Source organism: Dermacentor albipictus, chromosome 2, assembly GCF_038994185.2.
Source record: "Dermacentor albipictus isolate Rhodes 1998 colony chromosome 2, USDA_Dalb.pri_finalv2, whole genome shotgun sequence".
NCBI classification, from domain to species: domain Eukaryota; kingdom Metazoa; phylum Arthropoda; class Arachnida; order Ixodida; family Ixodidae; genus Dermacentor; species Dermacentor albipictus.
The window spans coordinates 169,258,117-169,275,882 of NC_091822.1; the positions used below are offsets into that span (position 1 = coordinate 169,258,117).

At 47.6% G+C, this 17,766-nt stretch overlaps 1 protein-coding gene and 1 non-coding gene across 3 annotated transcripts in view; both read right to left on the reverse strand.

The window, feature by feature from the left end:
- The window catches only part of LOC135910630 (neprilysin-1-like), a 34,565-nt gene that overhangs the window by 10,623 nt on the left and 6,176 nt on the right, over window positions 1-17,766 (reverse strand). For both annotated transcript variants that reach the window (XM_065442640.2, XM_065442641.2), the window contains exons 3-14: window positions 16,449-16,493; window positions 14,590-14,697; window positions 14,335-14,415; window positions 13,386-13,433; window positions 11,580-11,753; window positions 9,361-9,456; window positions 7,722-7,927; window positions 6,553-6,723; window positions 3,899-3,982; window positions 3,255-3,382; window positions 1,549-1,879; window positions 604-681 (exon numbers count right to left, since the gene is read on the reverse strand). In XM_065442640.2, the coding sequence (XP_065298712.1) occupies window positions 604-681; window positions 1,549-1,879; window positions 3,255-3,382; window positions 3,899-3,982; window positions 6,553-6,723; window positions 7,722-7,927; window positions 9,361-9,456; window positions 11,580-11,753; window positions 13,386-13,433; window positions 14,335-14,415; window positions 14,590-14,697; window positions 16,449-16,493 (1,550 nt within the window). The remainder of the gene's footprint in view (window positions 1-603; window positions 682-1,548; window positions 1,880-3,254; window positions 3,383-3,898; window positions 3,983-6,552; window positions 6,724-7,721; window positions 7,928-9,360; window positions 9,457-11,579; window positions 11,754-13,385; window positions 13,434-14,334; window positions 14,416-14,589; window positions 14,698-16,448; window positions 16,494-17,766) is intronic.
- On the reverse strand, window positions 14,473-14,545 carry TRNAR-UCG (transfer RNA arginine (anticodon UCG)). Its single transcript has one exon. It is a non-coding gene; the product is annotated as a tRNA-Arg (tRNA).

A 17,766-nucleotide genomic window follows, 5' to 3' on the forward strand; every position in this document is an offset into this window, starting at 1 on the left:
CTTAGCTTTCGGTGGCTAGTGGAAAATCGCGGCGGCGTCCGTCAAGGTTAAAAATGTAATCGTGCATTATCACTTGCACACATCATATCAGATTAGCAGTTTTCGCGGTTTTCTGGCGTAGTGTAACAGACAAGCGAAGTGAGGGCTAGTCAAAATTTTTTTTATCAATTGAGGAGGGCTGATTGGAGGAACGGAAAAGTGTGGAATAGTCTTACGTTATAGTTCCCCTGATTTATCGCACGTGAGAATGTTTAGAACATTTCTTGAACATCCATAAATTTCCAAGTTCCGGTATTCCAAAATCTGCTTTCATTGCAGTTAGAGTTGTGAACACATTGCTTTACTTAAGGCTTATTTTTTTCTTAGTTTCTCGAAAAGTTCTTAAAGAAATTATGGCCTAAATTAAGGAATAAAAATAATTTTGATGAGAAGACTCGCGAGGAAAAGCTTCCTAAATTACCAGAACGCATACACAAAAAGCACAGCGTTGTTGGTTTACACTCACGAGTGGACGTAGCCCGACGACTATGCCCTTACCGCCTATTGATAGCGGTCGAGACACATAATTCACACACGTATGAGGTTCTGATTAAAAGTACTTGCCGACTCGTAGAACACATTTCGCTCCTCCTCACTCATCACCCAGGCGGGGAAGAACTCGACGAAGTCGAGACGCTTCAACTGCGGGGAAGTCAATATTTGTTCAAGTGAGAACCGAGGGCACGGAACACCCATACAAACAGGCCGTCACACTCGTATACAACAAACATTTGCGCTATGTCCCTTTCAAAGATATACGACGTCGGCTTGTCTGTTCGCTGTACGTTCACTCCGCTTTCGCCTGCACATGCTAAACGCCAGTGACAAGCTGCTAGTGGCAAACAACTTACGCTATCTAGTGCAACATTGAGAAGCTGATACAAATCTATGCTCCAGGTAATAAACAGCGTACAGGACAGTGAAATATTAATTAGCCGACGAGGGGGAGGGCAGAGGGATATTCTGCAAGAGTGCGGCTATTGGATAGTCCATATTGGCCTCCGCTGACTGGCTTATTGGCCGGCCTATGACGAACGCAAAGCTTTGTAAGTGTCTTGCTTCGTGGCCAGACATTCCGCAACCATGACAGCGATCGGCGTGGTAACAGCACGACCACCGCAACGATGGACCATCGGCGACGGCACTTGAGACAAGTTGTGTGGATACGGACGCAGGGATCCGCATTGACAGGGCGCATTATCGTGAAAGCGACCTCAGTATGAGCGAAGGTATATAGCTGGTCGATGACACACGGTTCTAACGGAATAGAGGCCGAATTCGCTAAGCTTTCCGTTCCCAAAATTTGTTTGCCATTGACAAGCCAACCTTCGCATATTATTTGTCAAACATCGCGCCTGTGAGTGGCACCTGCTCTTACGAACTGTTCTAGCTAGCGGAGGGAAATTCTCGTGAATACCGGCCCATAGATTTAACCGACGGATAGCTTTGCGAGTTTGCCGCATGGACTCCGTGCCCCGCGAAAAACAAACGCCTTCCGCGCACTCGAACCTTGTCCAGCGCCCTGGGCGCGTCCTTGGAGTTGAGCCAGACGACGTCCTCGAGCGAGGCGGCCAGCAGGTCCTTCATCTTGCTGAGCGAGGCGCGCAGCTGCAGCACGTTGTGCTCCCTGACGAACACGTCGTGGTACATGCCGAGGAAGGCGAACGGCATCGCGTCCTCGGCGGCGCGCAGGCAGAGGCGCCAGCGCGGAAGCTGGTCCGGTGTGCGGCCAGTCAGCATCCGGCCCAGGAGACCAGCCACCGCGCCCTCGCTGTTCGGCGGGAGCAGCGGCGAGAACACCAGCAGCGCCTTGAGGCCCAAGTAGTTCACGATGGTGCGCCTGCGCGGACGAGGGGGACCGTTCCCGCTGCCAAACGAGGTTTGCCGAACTGTCGCGTGCAAAGCACGCTTACACCGACAAGACAATCGCAAGGAAGAACACAGCCTCTGGCGTCGCGCTTCACCGCCTGCCTCCCTGCGACGCTTGAACTCAAAGCACAGGGGTACGTTACAGAACTTGGCAGGCTCGGCTATACTTGGCTCGTGATTCACTACGGCCATAAAGGCCGAGCGACGCGCGGAGATATCAGAAGGCATGGATTAGCCATGTGAATTTTGCAGAAACTCGCAAGCTTGTGCATGCATGAAGATTCAGGAACGGGAAAGTTGGTATGGGCTTGATAGCAACGCGAAGTTAGAAACCCGGTTGAGTTGACTTCTGCGTAGTCTTCGTGATTCGTAATACGTGGTCTTCGATCGGAAAAAAAGATCTGCATCGACTTCACACACTTCGCGCTTTCTTTATTTACCATCCGTGCTGGCCTTACCCGTGAAAACACATTAACCAATACAAATGACAGCGACACCACAGGGTGCTGCTCTTGTCTGTACTGTCCATTCTGTCGCTGCATGGCCAGTTGAAGGCCGTGCGATTACACACGACCAAGCCAGAAACGCCTACGCTTTCGTCATATTACAACACAGTAAACGTTGGTCACTTGCTCATGTGGAAGTGAACACCAAAGATGCGGATTCGCAAATACCTCTGAACACTTTCAGAGGGCACGAGCACATGAAAGCCTGTACTGTCAAACCACATGCATGGAAGAAAGGTTCACCGGAGTGTCAATGTTTCGCTTGCGCTGAACCTTTATTTCATGATATCTGCGTCAATCTTCATCATCAATTCTTTTTTCTTAATTCTTCCTTTCATAATCTAGCCTCCCACTCCTCATCACCGTTTCTTGCTCACATAATAATGCTTTCTGCTCTCATTATGACCCTGGGATGATTCACTTGTCCTTAAACGAGCTAGCTATATATGCTGCCCGCGGCCACACCTTTTTTATCTTCTACCATTCCAGTTTCAATCAATCAATCAAGCTTTCTGCTCTCGTTATGACCCTGGAATGATTCACTTGTCCTTAAACGAGCTAGCTATATGCTGCCCGCGGCCACACCTTTTTTGTCTTCTACCATTCCAGTTTCAATCAATCAATCAATCAATCAATCAATCAATCAATCAATCAATCAATCAATCAATCAATCAATCAATCAATCAATCAATCAATCAATCAATCAATCAAAATCAATCAATCAATCAATCAATCAAACGATCGATCGATCGATCGAACCTGGGCAGATCACCAAGCCATGTGACTCGGCGTACGAGAGAACACGTAGATCTAAAATAGCTAGAGACGCAGACCCCTTACCTCTGGCGTCCCTCGAGGATTTCGGCGAGCTTCTTGATGAAGGGCATACTGCGCACGACGATCACTTGGCTGCGGTGCACGGGTTGCACTTTCTCCATGGTGTGGTTCAGGAAGTGCAGCCAGTGGAACTGAGGCGCAAGAAGCGCTGGCGCGTCAGTTCAGAAAGCGTGCACTGCCGGCAAGTCCGCCCGCAGGCTTAAACTCGTATTATTTACGGAAATATTCGGCAAACGGAACGGCTGATAGCAAAACGTCTTTCGCGTAACGCAAAAAAATGTACAATGAGCAAAAGGAGAACAAGGTGAAAGCAGGAGCCTTTCTTTTTTTAACGTTTCGACAAGTGGACTCATCGTCTTGAATTTCCATCTCCCGCATTCCCCGTGTTCACCACAAAAAATGTACGTGTCACCCCTCAACGTCTTGGAAACTGCCGTCGTCTTAATCACGTTTAACTGTACACCCCAATCAAGCTGTCAACCAAACTGCTTCGTTAATGAAATGCTAAAGGTGCGCGCTTTCACAAGAAAGAAAGAAATAGAAAGAAACGACTTATTTACTCTGAACGTTGACAGATAGTACGAACACTGCGACTCACGTTAGTTATTTCTGCCAGCTGTAGCTAGTCAATAGTGTGTGGAACGTACCTTGCTGCCGCGCGGGAGGTCAGCGACGGATATTTTGACGTATTGTCGCACCTTCTCCTCCGTCTGAGCGGTCGGCCCCATTGCCTGCAAAAGTTCGTAAACTAGAAACTACCAGCAGCACTGAGCCCGCGCCGAGACGGGGCGAAGCTTCACCTTCAGAATTGGCTCCAAGGTGCCTAGAAGCGTCTGGTAGCCGTCCTTTAAATATACTATTTTCTACATCTCTCTCTTTCCTGTATATGTACACACAGATGATTCAAGAAGTAAACTTGGAACGGTGCAATATGCGCTGGTGAATTCAACAGCGGCAAACGTTGACCTTAAGCGTTAACATTCGTTCAGTTCCGAGTGTGCTATTTCTGGTGTCTTGGGGACTTAGCAGGTCACGTAAAGTGCTTTAAGGAGCTTATCGATTTCCATCTGACATCTTGTGAACAAATTAACGTGCTTGTGGCCTATCACGTGGCTACACGAACTCTATATACAGCCTTTAGAGAAAAGTAATTAAAAAAAATAAAATTTATTTGGTCTGTGCTGTGGTCCACAGAACTTGTGAACCGATTGCTCGCGCAAAGTCTGTAAGCACTCGGCGACAAGAAGTGCACGGCCATAAGCCTACAGACCTTGCACAGTCTGTCAGAATGTACTTCTGTGAGATAGAGAGCGGATATGGCAATGCACCACGAACCCACTCCCTTTTCGCTCTCCTTGAGTCACATTTGCACACGTCAACAATATAGGCAATAAGGGCGGCTTGCAGCGTCACAGGCCAGTAAGGACACAGCATAGTGGAGCGAGAAGGAGGAGGACCGAGGCGCTCAATGTTTGGTTACGCACAACCGCGTGAAAGCAACCGACAATGAAGCTAACGAGAGCGTAGGAGAAATCACCTGTGGTTTTAATTTAAAATGTAGAAATGGTAAGTTAAAGGGAATGAAAGTAACCGAAAAAGGACAGTCTCGCCCGATCGGGGAAGCATTGACAGATATAGCAAGGTTTAGCGTTTCGTTTGAACTTCTCGGACGGTGTTGTAGCTATACGTGGGCACGAGTTTGGTGCAGCTCCCGAGCCCTCAGTGCTGCCTCGCCATGCTTAGTGAATGTGTGCATGCTATTCAGTCACTGCTGTTGCTGTCAAGCGATGTCGAAACCAATATATGCAAACGCGACCTACGCGGGCACCCCAATATTTTTGATGGCCTTAAAAGTTTTAAGACGCCCTCTATACAAGGGTGTCTGAACTAGCAGGCACGAAAATATAAAAAAAAAATGCAAATGCCATGTAGCTGGACAGAACCAGGCTAACGTGGTTTGCAGTCGCTTGGAGATGCTCAGATAATATTTTGCATTCCGCCTAATTACATAATTAGTCCTAATTATTAAACTTCTCAAATATTATGGTTAGATGACAAGTGTCAATGAGTAAATTGTAGAGTAACATGAAAAAAACTCCCGATACAGTTTTCTGTTGCTCAATACGTGGCACCCGATAGTGTGTTTCCGAGCGTGAAAGAAGCCCGCGAATACGTAAAATTACTGCGCGACTGGCCGCTCGAGGCACTTTGCGAGGCATAGGCGGCAACTACGCTGCCCGTAACAGAGCGTCGCCAGTGAAACTGCATTACTTTCAGATTGTGCGCACTGATATATTGTTTTGAACTTCTCGATAGTGTGAAAGATTTGAAGATAAAAGATATGCACCGTGAATGTAATGCTCTATGACGTTTGTTTGCAGGCTACAATATCTCGAAATTCTGAGGAATAATTCACTAAACAAGTTGATTGCTCAGAATTGTTATCCTGAGCTACTTTTGCGGTTGAATAGCATAGCATCTGCACTGCATATACGGCAAAGGTAAACACATACCGCTTTACCTAAGAATATGCGGTATATCACGTCGACGGTGAAAATTCTTTCGCGGGGTCTATATATATTTACCATCGCAATCAAAAACAACTTGCCGGCGGTAGGAGGCGTCCCGACATCTTCCACATTACGCGTGCAATGCTCCACGGAGAAGGCTGTTCTCCCATTTTCTTTCTTGGGTATTTGGGATGCGCAGTATAGATTGGACATTTGTTCGATTCAGCGCGTCGCTCATGAGCGTGGCAACCAACGTAGAACGTTTTTTCAATTAATCGCGCAGGCCTTACGTAGTACACGAACTTGGGAACCGGCAAACAGGCCAATAAACCCAACTGAGCTATATATATACCTAAAGGCATTGAGAAGTAGCACCCACTGACCGCTTCAGGCATGAGTCGCAGCGAGCGCTCGTCTATTTGTGATCGCGGCATGTTATTTAGACCAACAGCGCGAACGTATTAAAAATTGAACAAAAGAGAAGAGAACGAGTCAAACACGGTGTCCAAGTTTCTTTCTTTTTTCCCGATCGCGCCGTTAGTCTAACTACGTCCTACCAACTATAACCCAAAACCTGCACCCGACAATGCAGTCTTTATTGTGACAGCACTCTGGGTGTCATGCGTATCTACACGGTCGCCGTGTCTTGCCTGTAATGCATCGCGATTTTGTCATTCTACAGACTAACTATATAGCCCGAGATATTTCCGGCGCTCATCCATTCACGAACCACACGGGCTGGCGCAATATAACGCATAGATACTCGGAAGGTATATACATGCCGCGCGCACCTGCGATATTTCGTCCTCGAGGCCCAACACGGCCGAGCCGAGCAGGTCGCTGAGCGCCGGGTTCTGCAGCTTGTCGAAGGCCTTGCGCGTCACCGTCTCGTACTCCATCAGCTCGCGCTCCGAGCGCAGGAAGTGGCCGCGCCGGAACACCTCGCGCGAGGGCTCGTCCAGCTGCGTCAAGGGAGACGACGAAGAAGGGGCTCGTAGAACGCACTACTATACATAGCACTTATCGCTGCAAAAGCAGACTACGCACCCTTTAAAAGTGAATGTGCGTGTAAATGTGCCCCTAACTCGCACACTTACAGCTAAACAAAGGGTGTAAGGGTGTGAGTTATAGACATATTTACACCTTTTCTCTTCAGATTGATTGGTGCAAGTTATTTAACAGTATCGTATAGGATGCATACGATGAGTGCAAAATAGCTGCAAGTGCGCAATGACCGTTCGGTGCGGGACGTCCGACTCCAGCCGCAGGACGGCAAGTACGTTGGAAAGGGCGTCGACATGGAGGCCCCGCTCAACTTGTCCGCTTTCGAAACACTTTCGGGTTAACCAAAACCGAAAACCCGGTGGGTGCACAGCTGCTTTCGAAGCAACGGTTCCGAGACAACAGAAAGCCTGCTCGCTCTCAATACGAGAAGGGAAACCGACGCTTCCGTTGAAAAGGCATCTTTCGAGCAAAGAAAAAAAAGAAAAATAATAGTTCTAGAAGTTGCCTACACTATTCATCAACTTCCCTCAATGAAGCCTTCGAGCTTGACATCGCAGCTATAAGCAGGCGATGCTCCTCTTCGCCAGGAGGTTTTGTTGTTTTGGGACTACCGCGCTGCAGACCGTGTAAGTTGGTACACCTGCCACCTCGCACGTGCGGTACACGTGCGCGGTGCTTTCCTTGCCGTGACAAGCCCACGCAACGAGCAACACAGACGGACGGCCAGTCGGGCCCTTAGCGCAGGGGCCACCGAATGGTCAGTAGCCAGGTGCCCTTTCCTCTGCGACACCCAAATGATCGACAACGTTTGCGACCACTACGGGATGGTCCTGAAAGTGTCGAAGGCATAAGACGCGTCCCCGAAGCCGCGCTCTGTTCTCAAGTGCGCTGGGGGTTCCACGCGCGTCGCCTGAAGGTCTTCGTGCGTCTCCGTTTTCGTTACGCGTTCACGCACCGTGATGATAAACTCCGACGGGTTGTCGGGGTCTCGCTCTACGTCGACCCTGGCGAGCGGGAAGACGCCAAGCCGCGAGCCCAGGGCGGCGGCCACGCGCTCGATGAGCGAGTCGTTGAAGTCGATCTTGACCGTGGGCCACTCTGTCAGGTGCAGCGTCTGCAGCACCTCGCGCAGGGGTCCCAGACCGCGGTCGTTCAGCCGATCTGCGTGTGCGACATTCAGCATGTCTCAGCGTGACGATACGGTCACGCTTCGTTTTAATGAGTACTGCATTCCTACTTGGAAATGTCCGGTGGCTCTAGGGCTAAATGCTAACGAAAACTGTAGGCTAGGTCCCGAGACTTGTTTCGCACGCAGCACGGCATCACGCAAAACGAGCCAAGTTACAGAGTTTGGGGCACAAGACAGAGGCGAAACGTGAAGATGGGTGAATATGCTTTCTTAAGCTATATGTTTTTTTCTCTCTAAGTACATATATACATGTATGTTGCTAGAGGTAGAATAGTAAATGTGAAGTTAGGTGCGACTGAAGTTAGCCCCTGTACCATTTCTTTTTTAAATTTTGGCTGCCTCAGTACACCTGTCGGGCGGCCTTTCTTCCTTTAACACACAGTGTTACAGAAAGTAACACTGTGTGTTACCTTCTGTTGCTCGGACCCGAGACTAGAGATACGGCTAAGGGCCCGGAAGTGTGTGCAGCATTTTGTCGTATTGTGTTCTGACATAAAATTAAACGCAACAAAGAAATGCTCGGAAAACGAAATTGTAGGGTTTACGTACCCGTAACTACGCAGCGGATTTAAGGGACGCCGTTACAGAACGCTACGGATTAATTGTGACCGGTTTGGGTTCTTAAACGTGCACCTAAATCTACATACATGGTCTTTTTTTTTTTTGCCTTGGACTCCAAACGGCTGATCAGAAGTCAAACCCACGACCTTGCGCTCAGCAACAGAACGTCACAGCGACCAAGGTACAGCGGCGTGTGGCTCAAAGAACGTGCACGATAGATTGCCATGCACAGAAAACGAATATCCGGTAGCGGCCAAAAGCATGGCAGTTTGGGCGAGTTGGTATGTCACGAAATTTTTAGGCTTGTAGCGCAGCTCAGAACAAGCAAAAAAGGAAGGTGGAAGGGGTAATGAAAAGGAACGGAGTACACGGTGAGCGCTCACCCTGTTCGTTCCTTTTCATTACCCCTTCCACTTACCCGCCGTGGTTGCTCAGTGGCTATGGTGTTGGGCTCCTGAGCACGAGGTCGCGGGATCGAATCCCGGCCACGGCGGCCGCATTTCGATGGGGGCGAAATGCGAAAACACGTGTGTACTTACTTTTAGGTGCACGTTCAAGAACCCCAGGTGGTCGAAATTCCCGGAGCCCTCCACTACGGCGTGCCTCATAATCAGAAAGTGGTTTTGGCACGTAAAACCCCATAATTATTATTATATTACCCCTTCCACCTTCCTTTTCTTGCTCGTCCTGAGCTGCGCTAGAAGCCTAAAGATGTCATCTGGTAACGGATTTGTCAATCTAAGGAACCTAACTGGCTGGGTGTATAGTGACCTGCACCACGACTCCTGGCGCAATGGCGCCTACGGCAATCGCGTGTTACTCGCGGGGGGGTCTCTGTGCTTACCTACTTCCATGCAGGCATTCCTCATCAGTATGGCCTTCACGTGGCTGGAAAGGAAGTTGAAGGCCAACGGCATGGACAGCACCTTCCGCAGCTCGACTGGAACGAAGGAGGAGGCGCAAATCACGGACTCCCTTTTGAGACGCCTCGAGCGGCCCCGATCGGTGTCAGCAGAACGGTAAAACATTCTCGGTTACAATAAAGTGTTGGCAAGATACCCGTACAAAGTTTCCTCACGTACTTTTTTTTTTCACGATGGAAGATCAAGATAATAGTACCTCCGCGTTGATTAAAACCCGGAGTGTGGGCGCGCGCTATATCTATATACTCCGAAATGGCTTAACAGATCCCCCATGTTAGTCACTATGTGTCAAGCACAAAGTAAAGAAAGGCGAACGTTGCTTGATCTCCTTTATCGAGGCGCCGATCTCTTGTGTGCGGAGGAATTCAAGCGTCTTTTACAATTAAACTCCTCTGGACTCCAAAATCCGTAAATGCTTCCTCCTTTATACAAGATCACTTGCCGAAAACAAAAGTCGTCACAGATGTGGCGTGTAAACACAAGTTTTATTTAGGAGTGTGTATGTTCACTGCCTAAAGTAAGCAGCTGTGTTGCGGAATGGGGGCCGCCATTCCATTCCGGGGAAGTAGAACTGGCCGCAATTACATTCCCTTGAAGTCTTCGGAATTAAAAAACTTCCCACTCTGGGAATGGCCGGGCCGTTCAGTTTCATTCCTGTGATTCCTCAACGCAGGAAAGGCGCCTTGGTAATTTTATCGAGTCACCGATCAACGCACCATAAACCTGACGCCGTCAGATGAGTTAAGAACTGCGAAACTACGCAAAACACGTTATACCAAAGTCGAAGGATAGTAGCTTGGTGACGTGCAGTACAACCTCCATACTAATTCCCGCATGAGCGTTTCTCCCGCTAGCTATAGTATTTGAATGGTCAGCATGTTTTAACAGCTTGTGATGTTTTAATATTGTTTAAGCTTAAATGTGTCAGTGCTAAAATGACGGCATGACGACCTGTGGAAAGTCAGTTTACGAGAACACACTCGTATGCTGGTCGTGGCCTTTTCGGAATCGTTTTGCTTTACTGAACACATTTCGGGAGGCCACTCGCAGCAGAGGCGTGATGAGCTAGAGCACTGCGCGGCCGCTTTTTTTAGGCCCCGACCCGGCCCGAGCGCGAAAGTGCTATGAGGCGGCCCGCTCGAGACCGACTCGGTAGTTTCAGACTAGACCCGTACCCGGCCCAGGCCCGAAAGATTTGGGCCCCGCCCGACCGGGCCCGGCCCAATTCGGCACGTTAGCCCTTGAGCGTAAGCAAAGCACGGTCCAATTCTCAGTAATTGTTAAGATTCTGTCCGCGGCACAGATCATTTTCTAGAGATAGCTTTGAATGAGCCAGAGCTTGGTTTCACGTTGCTGCTCATAAATGAACAGGTGAAATGGAAAGAAAGATCATATATTCAACTGGTTACACTCGTCTGTTAACGTACGATGCTACATTTGCCAAATAGTTGCGCCGTCCTCCATCGTGCCCGATGTTGGAGGTCACGTGGTCAAAAGATAGCCAGAGCGTGAGCGGGAGGTGGGGGGGCAAAGTGAGTGGACGCTTGGGGGAGGGAGGAAGAGGTAAAAGTGCGTTTTTCCTTATTGGCCGTCGCTGTCCACAGAGCTGAGCCCACTCCGTAGATGCTGTGAGGAACAACACTGAATCACATGATATGGGAATGCTAGGAGGACAAGCCTCCTCCTAACCTGATGGCCTGTCCCTCACCTGAAGCAAGGTAGGCGGTGCTGCGCAGTCTAGCCTGGACGCCCAACTCCAGGCCATAGAACGAGCTGAAGAGGTCGCCTTCAAACATCGATTGACGGCCATCTGCCCCGCCTGAAGGAACCATGCCTAATCACCCCGCCTAACGCTGACGAAATCAAGTTCTTCCTACTTATAGTAGGCAGTTTTCAGAAGCCACCAATAGAGTACCTGGCCTATTACGGTCTTGATGGAGACCCGGGTTTAAAAAAAAAATGTTCTCGCAATGCACCCTACACGAGCGTTTCTGCGTTTCGCCGCCACCCGAATGCGCCTGCCGCGGCCGCGAATGACTGTGAAAGTGGCATTGACAGATAACACAACATCGCAAGTTGGACGCGGTCCTCCGCGTGCACTTCCATGGACGGAACTGTCTCACGGCCGGTGCGTACGTACCACGAACGATGTCGTCGAGCTTTTTCTCGACGTAGTCGATGATGCTGGACTGGTATGAGACTTTCTGGGCGCCCCGAGGCACAGGGTGTTCCTCGGCCCAGGTGGCGCACGTGTACTCGTAGAAGTTGTCGCACGGGCTCAGCACCGGGTCCACCAGGCCCGCCAGCCGCTCCCCTGCTCGCGTTGACGTCACGGGGTGAAGAGTGCTACGTCAGTCCACTCCGAGTCCCTTCTGAGCGAGTGCTCATCAACAATGACCACTTCTCTCCTACACTTGCGGCTTTTTATTGTGACAATCAATCAATCAATCAATCAATCAATCAATCAATCAATCAATCAATCAATCAATCAATCAATCATATTATGTGTTCTCAGTGAGAAATATGAAACGCATGGCGGTTGACAATGAAGCTTGAGAACAAGTTAAGGATCGCGCAAAGAACGATGGAACGGACGATGTTTGGCGTAACGTTGAGAGACAGGAAGAGAGTCATGTGGGATCAGAGAGCAAACGCGGATAGCCGATACTCTAATTCACATTAAGAGGAAAAGATGGAGCTGGGCAGGCTATGCAGTGCGTAGGATAGGATAACCGGTGGACCATTGGAGCTACAGAACGGGTGCCAAGAGAAGGGGAGCGCAGTCGAGGACGACAGAAAACTACGTGGGGTGATGAAATGAGGAAATTCGCAGGCGCAAGTTGGAATCAGTTGGCGCAGGACATGGGTAATTCGATATCACAGGGAGGGGCCTTCGTCCTGCAGTGGACATAAGATAGGTCGCTGCTGCTGCTGCTGATGATGATTATGATGAAGTGCTCATTAAAAAAACCCTCTCACGTAGCGGAAAACGTGACTTAAGGCCGGAGTAAAAATCTCCTTTTGACGTCTCCATTCTGCATAGATATGACCTAACCTGTCGCGAATTTAGGTTGTTTTTGTGCAGAAGTGCAAGATTTTCACATGTTGAGTTTTCATATATCTTTAAATGCTATGTAGTTCTTTTTTAATAACCGATAACAGTTAGCATCATCCAGGAGTTAACAAGTGCGTCACGTCACGGTGATCAGCTTGGGAATGTTAACACTGTCATTCTTTCAAGAGCCACTGATAGTTTGAGTCGGACGTTTACATTGCAGTTTACATTGCAGGTTGCATGCGTCTTGCGTTTCGTTACAACATATGCTTTCGGGGTGTAGTTTTTGTTAATATATTCTTAAAATATTTGAATACAATACAATGTCACAACATAATCAGACTCATTGACCATTACTTTTTCTGTGACATTCAATAAATTTCATTATTGAGACTGGGTCAGTATTTATACGATGCGATCAGCTGTGCATTTCATGTCTGTATCGTGGTCGAAAAAAAAAATTGTTTTGTCCTGTTCAGTTGCAGTAGTACAAGTATAAAATGGCTCTGGTATAACATTGCGACAATTGCAACCCATCCCGGAATTTTATTACGAGATTAACAACAGGCATCGCGTTTATCAGCTCATGCTTGCTCCTCCGTATCATTGTTGCCAATGAGGGCTGTTTGCATCAAACAACCGGAAGCCACGCCTAAAGCCACTCGATCGGAAGTGTTATATGATTTGAGCGAGGACTGGTGTTCCGCTGTGGAACAACTGCGTGTCGCCAGGAACACGGGGCCAGTATTTAATTACGAAGGGTCAGTGTACTACGTGAACAGTACCATATTAATGATAGAAAAATAAGGTACGTTTTGTTTTTGCCTGAATACTGCATGCCTGTTAATCCACTTTTAATGCAAGACGCCCAAGTATAGAGAAGCACTTTACCTTCTTTGATGCAGCTATCCGTGGTGCAGACATAGTCCCTGCTAAATCCTGCATGCCGTAGGAGGAATATAACAAGAAGGAGTGAATCACAACACGCTGAACTTGTACCTTCCTAAGCAAAGGTATTGCGGCTCTCCATACCTAATTATTTAATGTCGTGCAAATTGTTTGGAGAAAGGAACAGCGCGTAACATGGCGGCACAAGATCAAGGACGAGGGTTTACGATCAGCTTAAAAGCTCAATAATAGATGGCGAGGCTTGTCTCGTTGCTTGCTGCGCTCTGGTTGGCAGGGGATTAAAAGCCGTGACGCAACTAAAATTACCTCGTCAGGTTCTTGACACTGCTACTTAAAACCAGTTTGCGAGTAAAATACAGGTAGTGCTCAGATAAACAGCAAGGAAAATACGAATTCATGCATTTCAGATTATAGCACGTCCAAATCTAGCTGAGTCTTTCTAAAGTGCCTAGTCGGTCGCTTATGGGCAACCTGTCAGAACGAGATATTATGATGTCTTGGTGGCGTTGCCACCCTATTCCTTGCGAGGGAATGAAGTTTTAACACTGAACAATTGCCACTTGTTCAGAAATGCGCAGCTTGTCTAGATGTAGATATATACCACGGTGCTTATAACTGTAAATAAACGAGTTATTTGCTGCGGCAAAATGCCCAGCGTAAGTTAAAAAGCGCGCTATTGTGTAGTTATAGAGAGCTTGTGTAGATGGCGCCACATGCCTAATAAACCTGGCTTTCATATGGTTTGGGACGTTGTGCGTGCTTGAAGCATGTGCCTAGCTTTTGAAGTCAGGTTGCAAGCAAAGTGCAAATAAATGTAGCAACATGGTTAGGAAATAGCGTGGCCTTTGTGCAAGTAATAAGTTCACAGTCTTAATTTGGCTTCGACAGTAGCGAGGTCAAAACGAAGCACGAAGTTGCATGCTGCTCTTACCGCGAGGCGCGGCACTGTTGTTGAAATACGCAGCTCCGAGCAGTCCGTGAGGCTTCTGTGCTTGCGGCTGGTTAACAACCGCTGAAAAAAAAAAAAGTTTAAAAAAAATAATGAATATGAGAAAAAAAAAAACTTAATCGTCCGCGACAGGACTCGAACCTGCAATCTTCTGATCCGAAGTCAGACGCCTTATCCATTAGGCCACGCGGACAGACATTTAGAGGCATTCTAAATTAGAGATATAAACAATCCTACCTATTGGCATGCCTTGCGATGGTTCAGCGATGTTTTCAATCGCTTCTGTTGCCCGTTGCGTCATGACCGAGCCCGGCACCCGGGTCGGGAGTGCTGACGTTGGGTGCACTGAAAACGTGTTAAGAAAAGTACAAGCTTAGGCGCAGCTTGCGCGCATTTGTATGGCGAGGGAGAGGTAAAACGACACTGAAATGTTAGCCGAAATTTGGAGTATGCAACTCGCTGTACTGGTTACGTTGGTTGAAACGCGACGGTACATTACGGCTGCTGCGAAATGAATGAAATTGCATCTGTGTGGAGCGCATCATGCAAGCGGCACCAAGTGTTGGCTCAGCGGCTCATGAACGACAATTAGGGGCGGTGTATACGTGTAAGACAAACTATAACCAGCTAAAAAAGAAAACAAAGCATACTACTGCTGCTAAACGAAAACTCGCAAACATTGAATAACATATTTCTAAATGAGTCGCAACTTAGAAGGATCTCTTAAGAACGCACACACTCCGCCTCTGTCTGTGAAATGTCGCGCTGCCCAATCTCAGTCATATTAGCTCGGTAATGAAGACTGTGCTCTCATAATGTGCTGCGTAGGTTCGAAAACAGGTTTTGCGCTCACCGCTGCACTGTTCATGCTCAAATTGTGCAGAAAGATCGCATTTTGGAGTCTATGTCGTTTAATAGAATACTTTGCACAGTTAATTGCCTCGTGTTTAAGAAAGAAGTGTAAATTTGCCTGCAAGGAGATGCAATCTGCTGTCGCAAAAACACAAGTATAAACCAGTTTCGCCGCCTGCCGGTAGCTGCACAAAGCAGTGTTTCAAGGAGGGCAGTTTCGTGTTCCAGGAGCACGCAACACGCGTCGGCCTTACCTGAAACGCTGCTTTCTGATGCTGCCGGCAGGCGGCGACAAAAGGCTTGCGCGGTCGAGGTAGCAGCTCGCACTCCCACAAGTGCAGGCAAATTTAAACTTTTTTTCTTAAATATCAGGCAATTAACTGTACGAAGTGTTCCACTAAACAACGTAGACTCCAAGATGCGATCTTTGTGCAAAATTTGAGCATGAACAATGCAGCGGTGAGCGCAAAACCATTTTTTTTTTAACGTACGCAGCAAAACATGCAGGACCCTGTATATGAACATGGGAATTAAAAAAAATAATAATAAAGAATAGAAACAATTGCTCGCGCTTTCAAGTGGCATTGAATGGAAAACTTGGTCGTATACAAGGAGGTTTGGTCGTAGACCTCGCTGCCAATGTTAAACGAAGCGCGCATTTCAGTTGGGAGCGAGGGACATACGTGGTACGAAGGCGCGACCTTTTGAATTTATATACTAGCGTTGTGGCTTGTCATGTGTGCTTTCCGCGTTTTTCAGAGATATTGAACGTCGCGAGTTTACGTGAGTGAGCCATCCCGATTTTCTTTTTGACTGAAGAAAAACATTCGAAGCTCGAACTGCACTTAGAAGTTAGAACGTCCATACCATTTGATACCTCTATACACCAATTTTTATTGGGCTCGTCACGAAAAGCTGAAATGAGCGTCTAGCTCGAAAGCATACCCTTATATAGGGAGGCATTCTCTCGATTACACGTTAGAATTCTGGAAGCTCAGAACCTGCATGTTGCGAAATCGGGACAGCAGGCTAGAAAAGAGGTTAGACAGATCACTTGTTAAACAGTTGTATATCTTATTTATAGAACTGTGGGGGTAAATCCATCGCTTTTATTACCATCCAACTAATACGGCGTTTACAAACAGAAGGCCGGGCATTATCAGATCAAGCAGTCAGTGGAGTGTACTTTGTTTTCTTTCTTTTTTTCCTTTTTTTTGCGTGAATAAGCTTGTTAGTTTTCTTACCCGCCATTGCCGCGTTCTTTTGCATGAACTTGCTCAAGCTGGATGCTGCGAATTAGAATAAAATTTATATGTAAACAACAGAGAAAAGAGAACACAAGACATAAATTTTGTTTCCCTTTCGACGCAGCTGTGGGTTCACAATATTTTGCATGTAAATAGGTACACCTTTCGGGGCGAAAACATATCCACTCAAAGCAAAGCTACGGTGCGCGTTAAAAAAGGGTAAATGAGCGTTTCTACAAATTTGCCAAACATTTTTTTTTTTGCGAGTGATGGCAAGTGTAATCGCTACGTTCCTTGACACCGTATAGCTGAAGAGAAGGCTTCCAGCTTAAACGTATGCGCTGGCCACGGGCACATACAGATGTTAAAAGAAGACGTGTTGACTCCTAATGTCCGTGCCAGCCTTCGAGATGCTCGTTCGCGAACACTTAGGCTCTGAGTGACGGTTGTGAGTTGCGCTGGCTTTCATTTCCATTTTGCTCGTTATTTCCATATTTCAATTAACGGGAACAATTACCTTCCCCTATGCTTTCTCCGGATTCATTGTTTGTTGTTTCCTATGAGTGACGTAAGTGTCAGAGAGAAGCGGACACTATCGTCTTATATTTGTTACGCAGGCACAGCCGTAACGTTTAATGCGTCTGCGTCCGTTTTGTACTGTGACGTTAGATGACGTGACCTCTGGATTCAGTATATCAAATACCGGGTGTTTCATGAGGCTAAATGTACGATTTGAAGCGCCTTTCTCCTGCTCGGCAGTTGGTGTACCGGAAGGAAATAGCACTTAATAGAGTATATTGCGAATAAAATAAGCTCTCCAAGCGCATGAGGGCCTTTTCGGAACTACCTGAGCAGATAAAAAAAGACGAAGTGCTGTTTCGCCACATATCCACAGCCATGCGATAGCAACGACTCACGAGAGATACAACCACCCAATAAATAGAGAAGGTGGTCGCACCGGCATTGTCAGCATTTGCGGGTGGGAGACATAGGTAGAGTTACTAGGTCTTTACAAAAATGTACCTGAAACATCTTTCTCCTCACGCGGCGTGCAATCAGTGGTGTTCATTACACATTCATATCACACGAGAAAAGACTCATAAGTTAATATAGCGAAGAAGTCCGATTGGCGAAGCATCCCGCCAATTTATTTTCTCGAGGCTTGCGGCAATAAATTGATCAAGAAGTGTTTTTAGACAATAAGAAGCAATCGGGAACTAATCTAAATCCTTAAAAAAATTGTGGTTCGACAATAAAAAATACAGCCGAATTTCGCGCGTACTCCGTCGCCGCTTAAGCTGGGGGGCACGCCTCT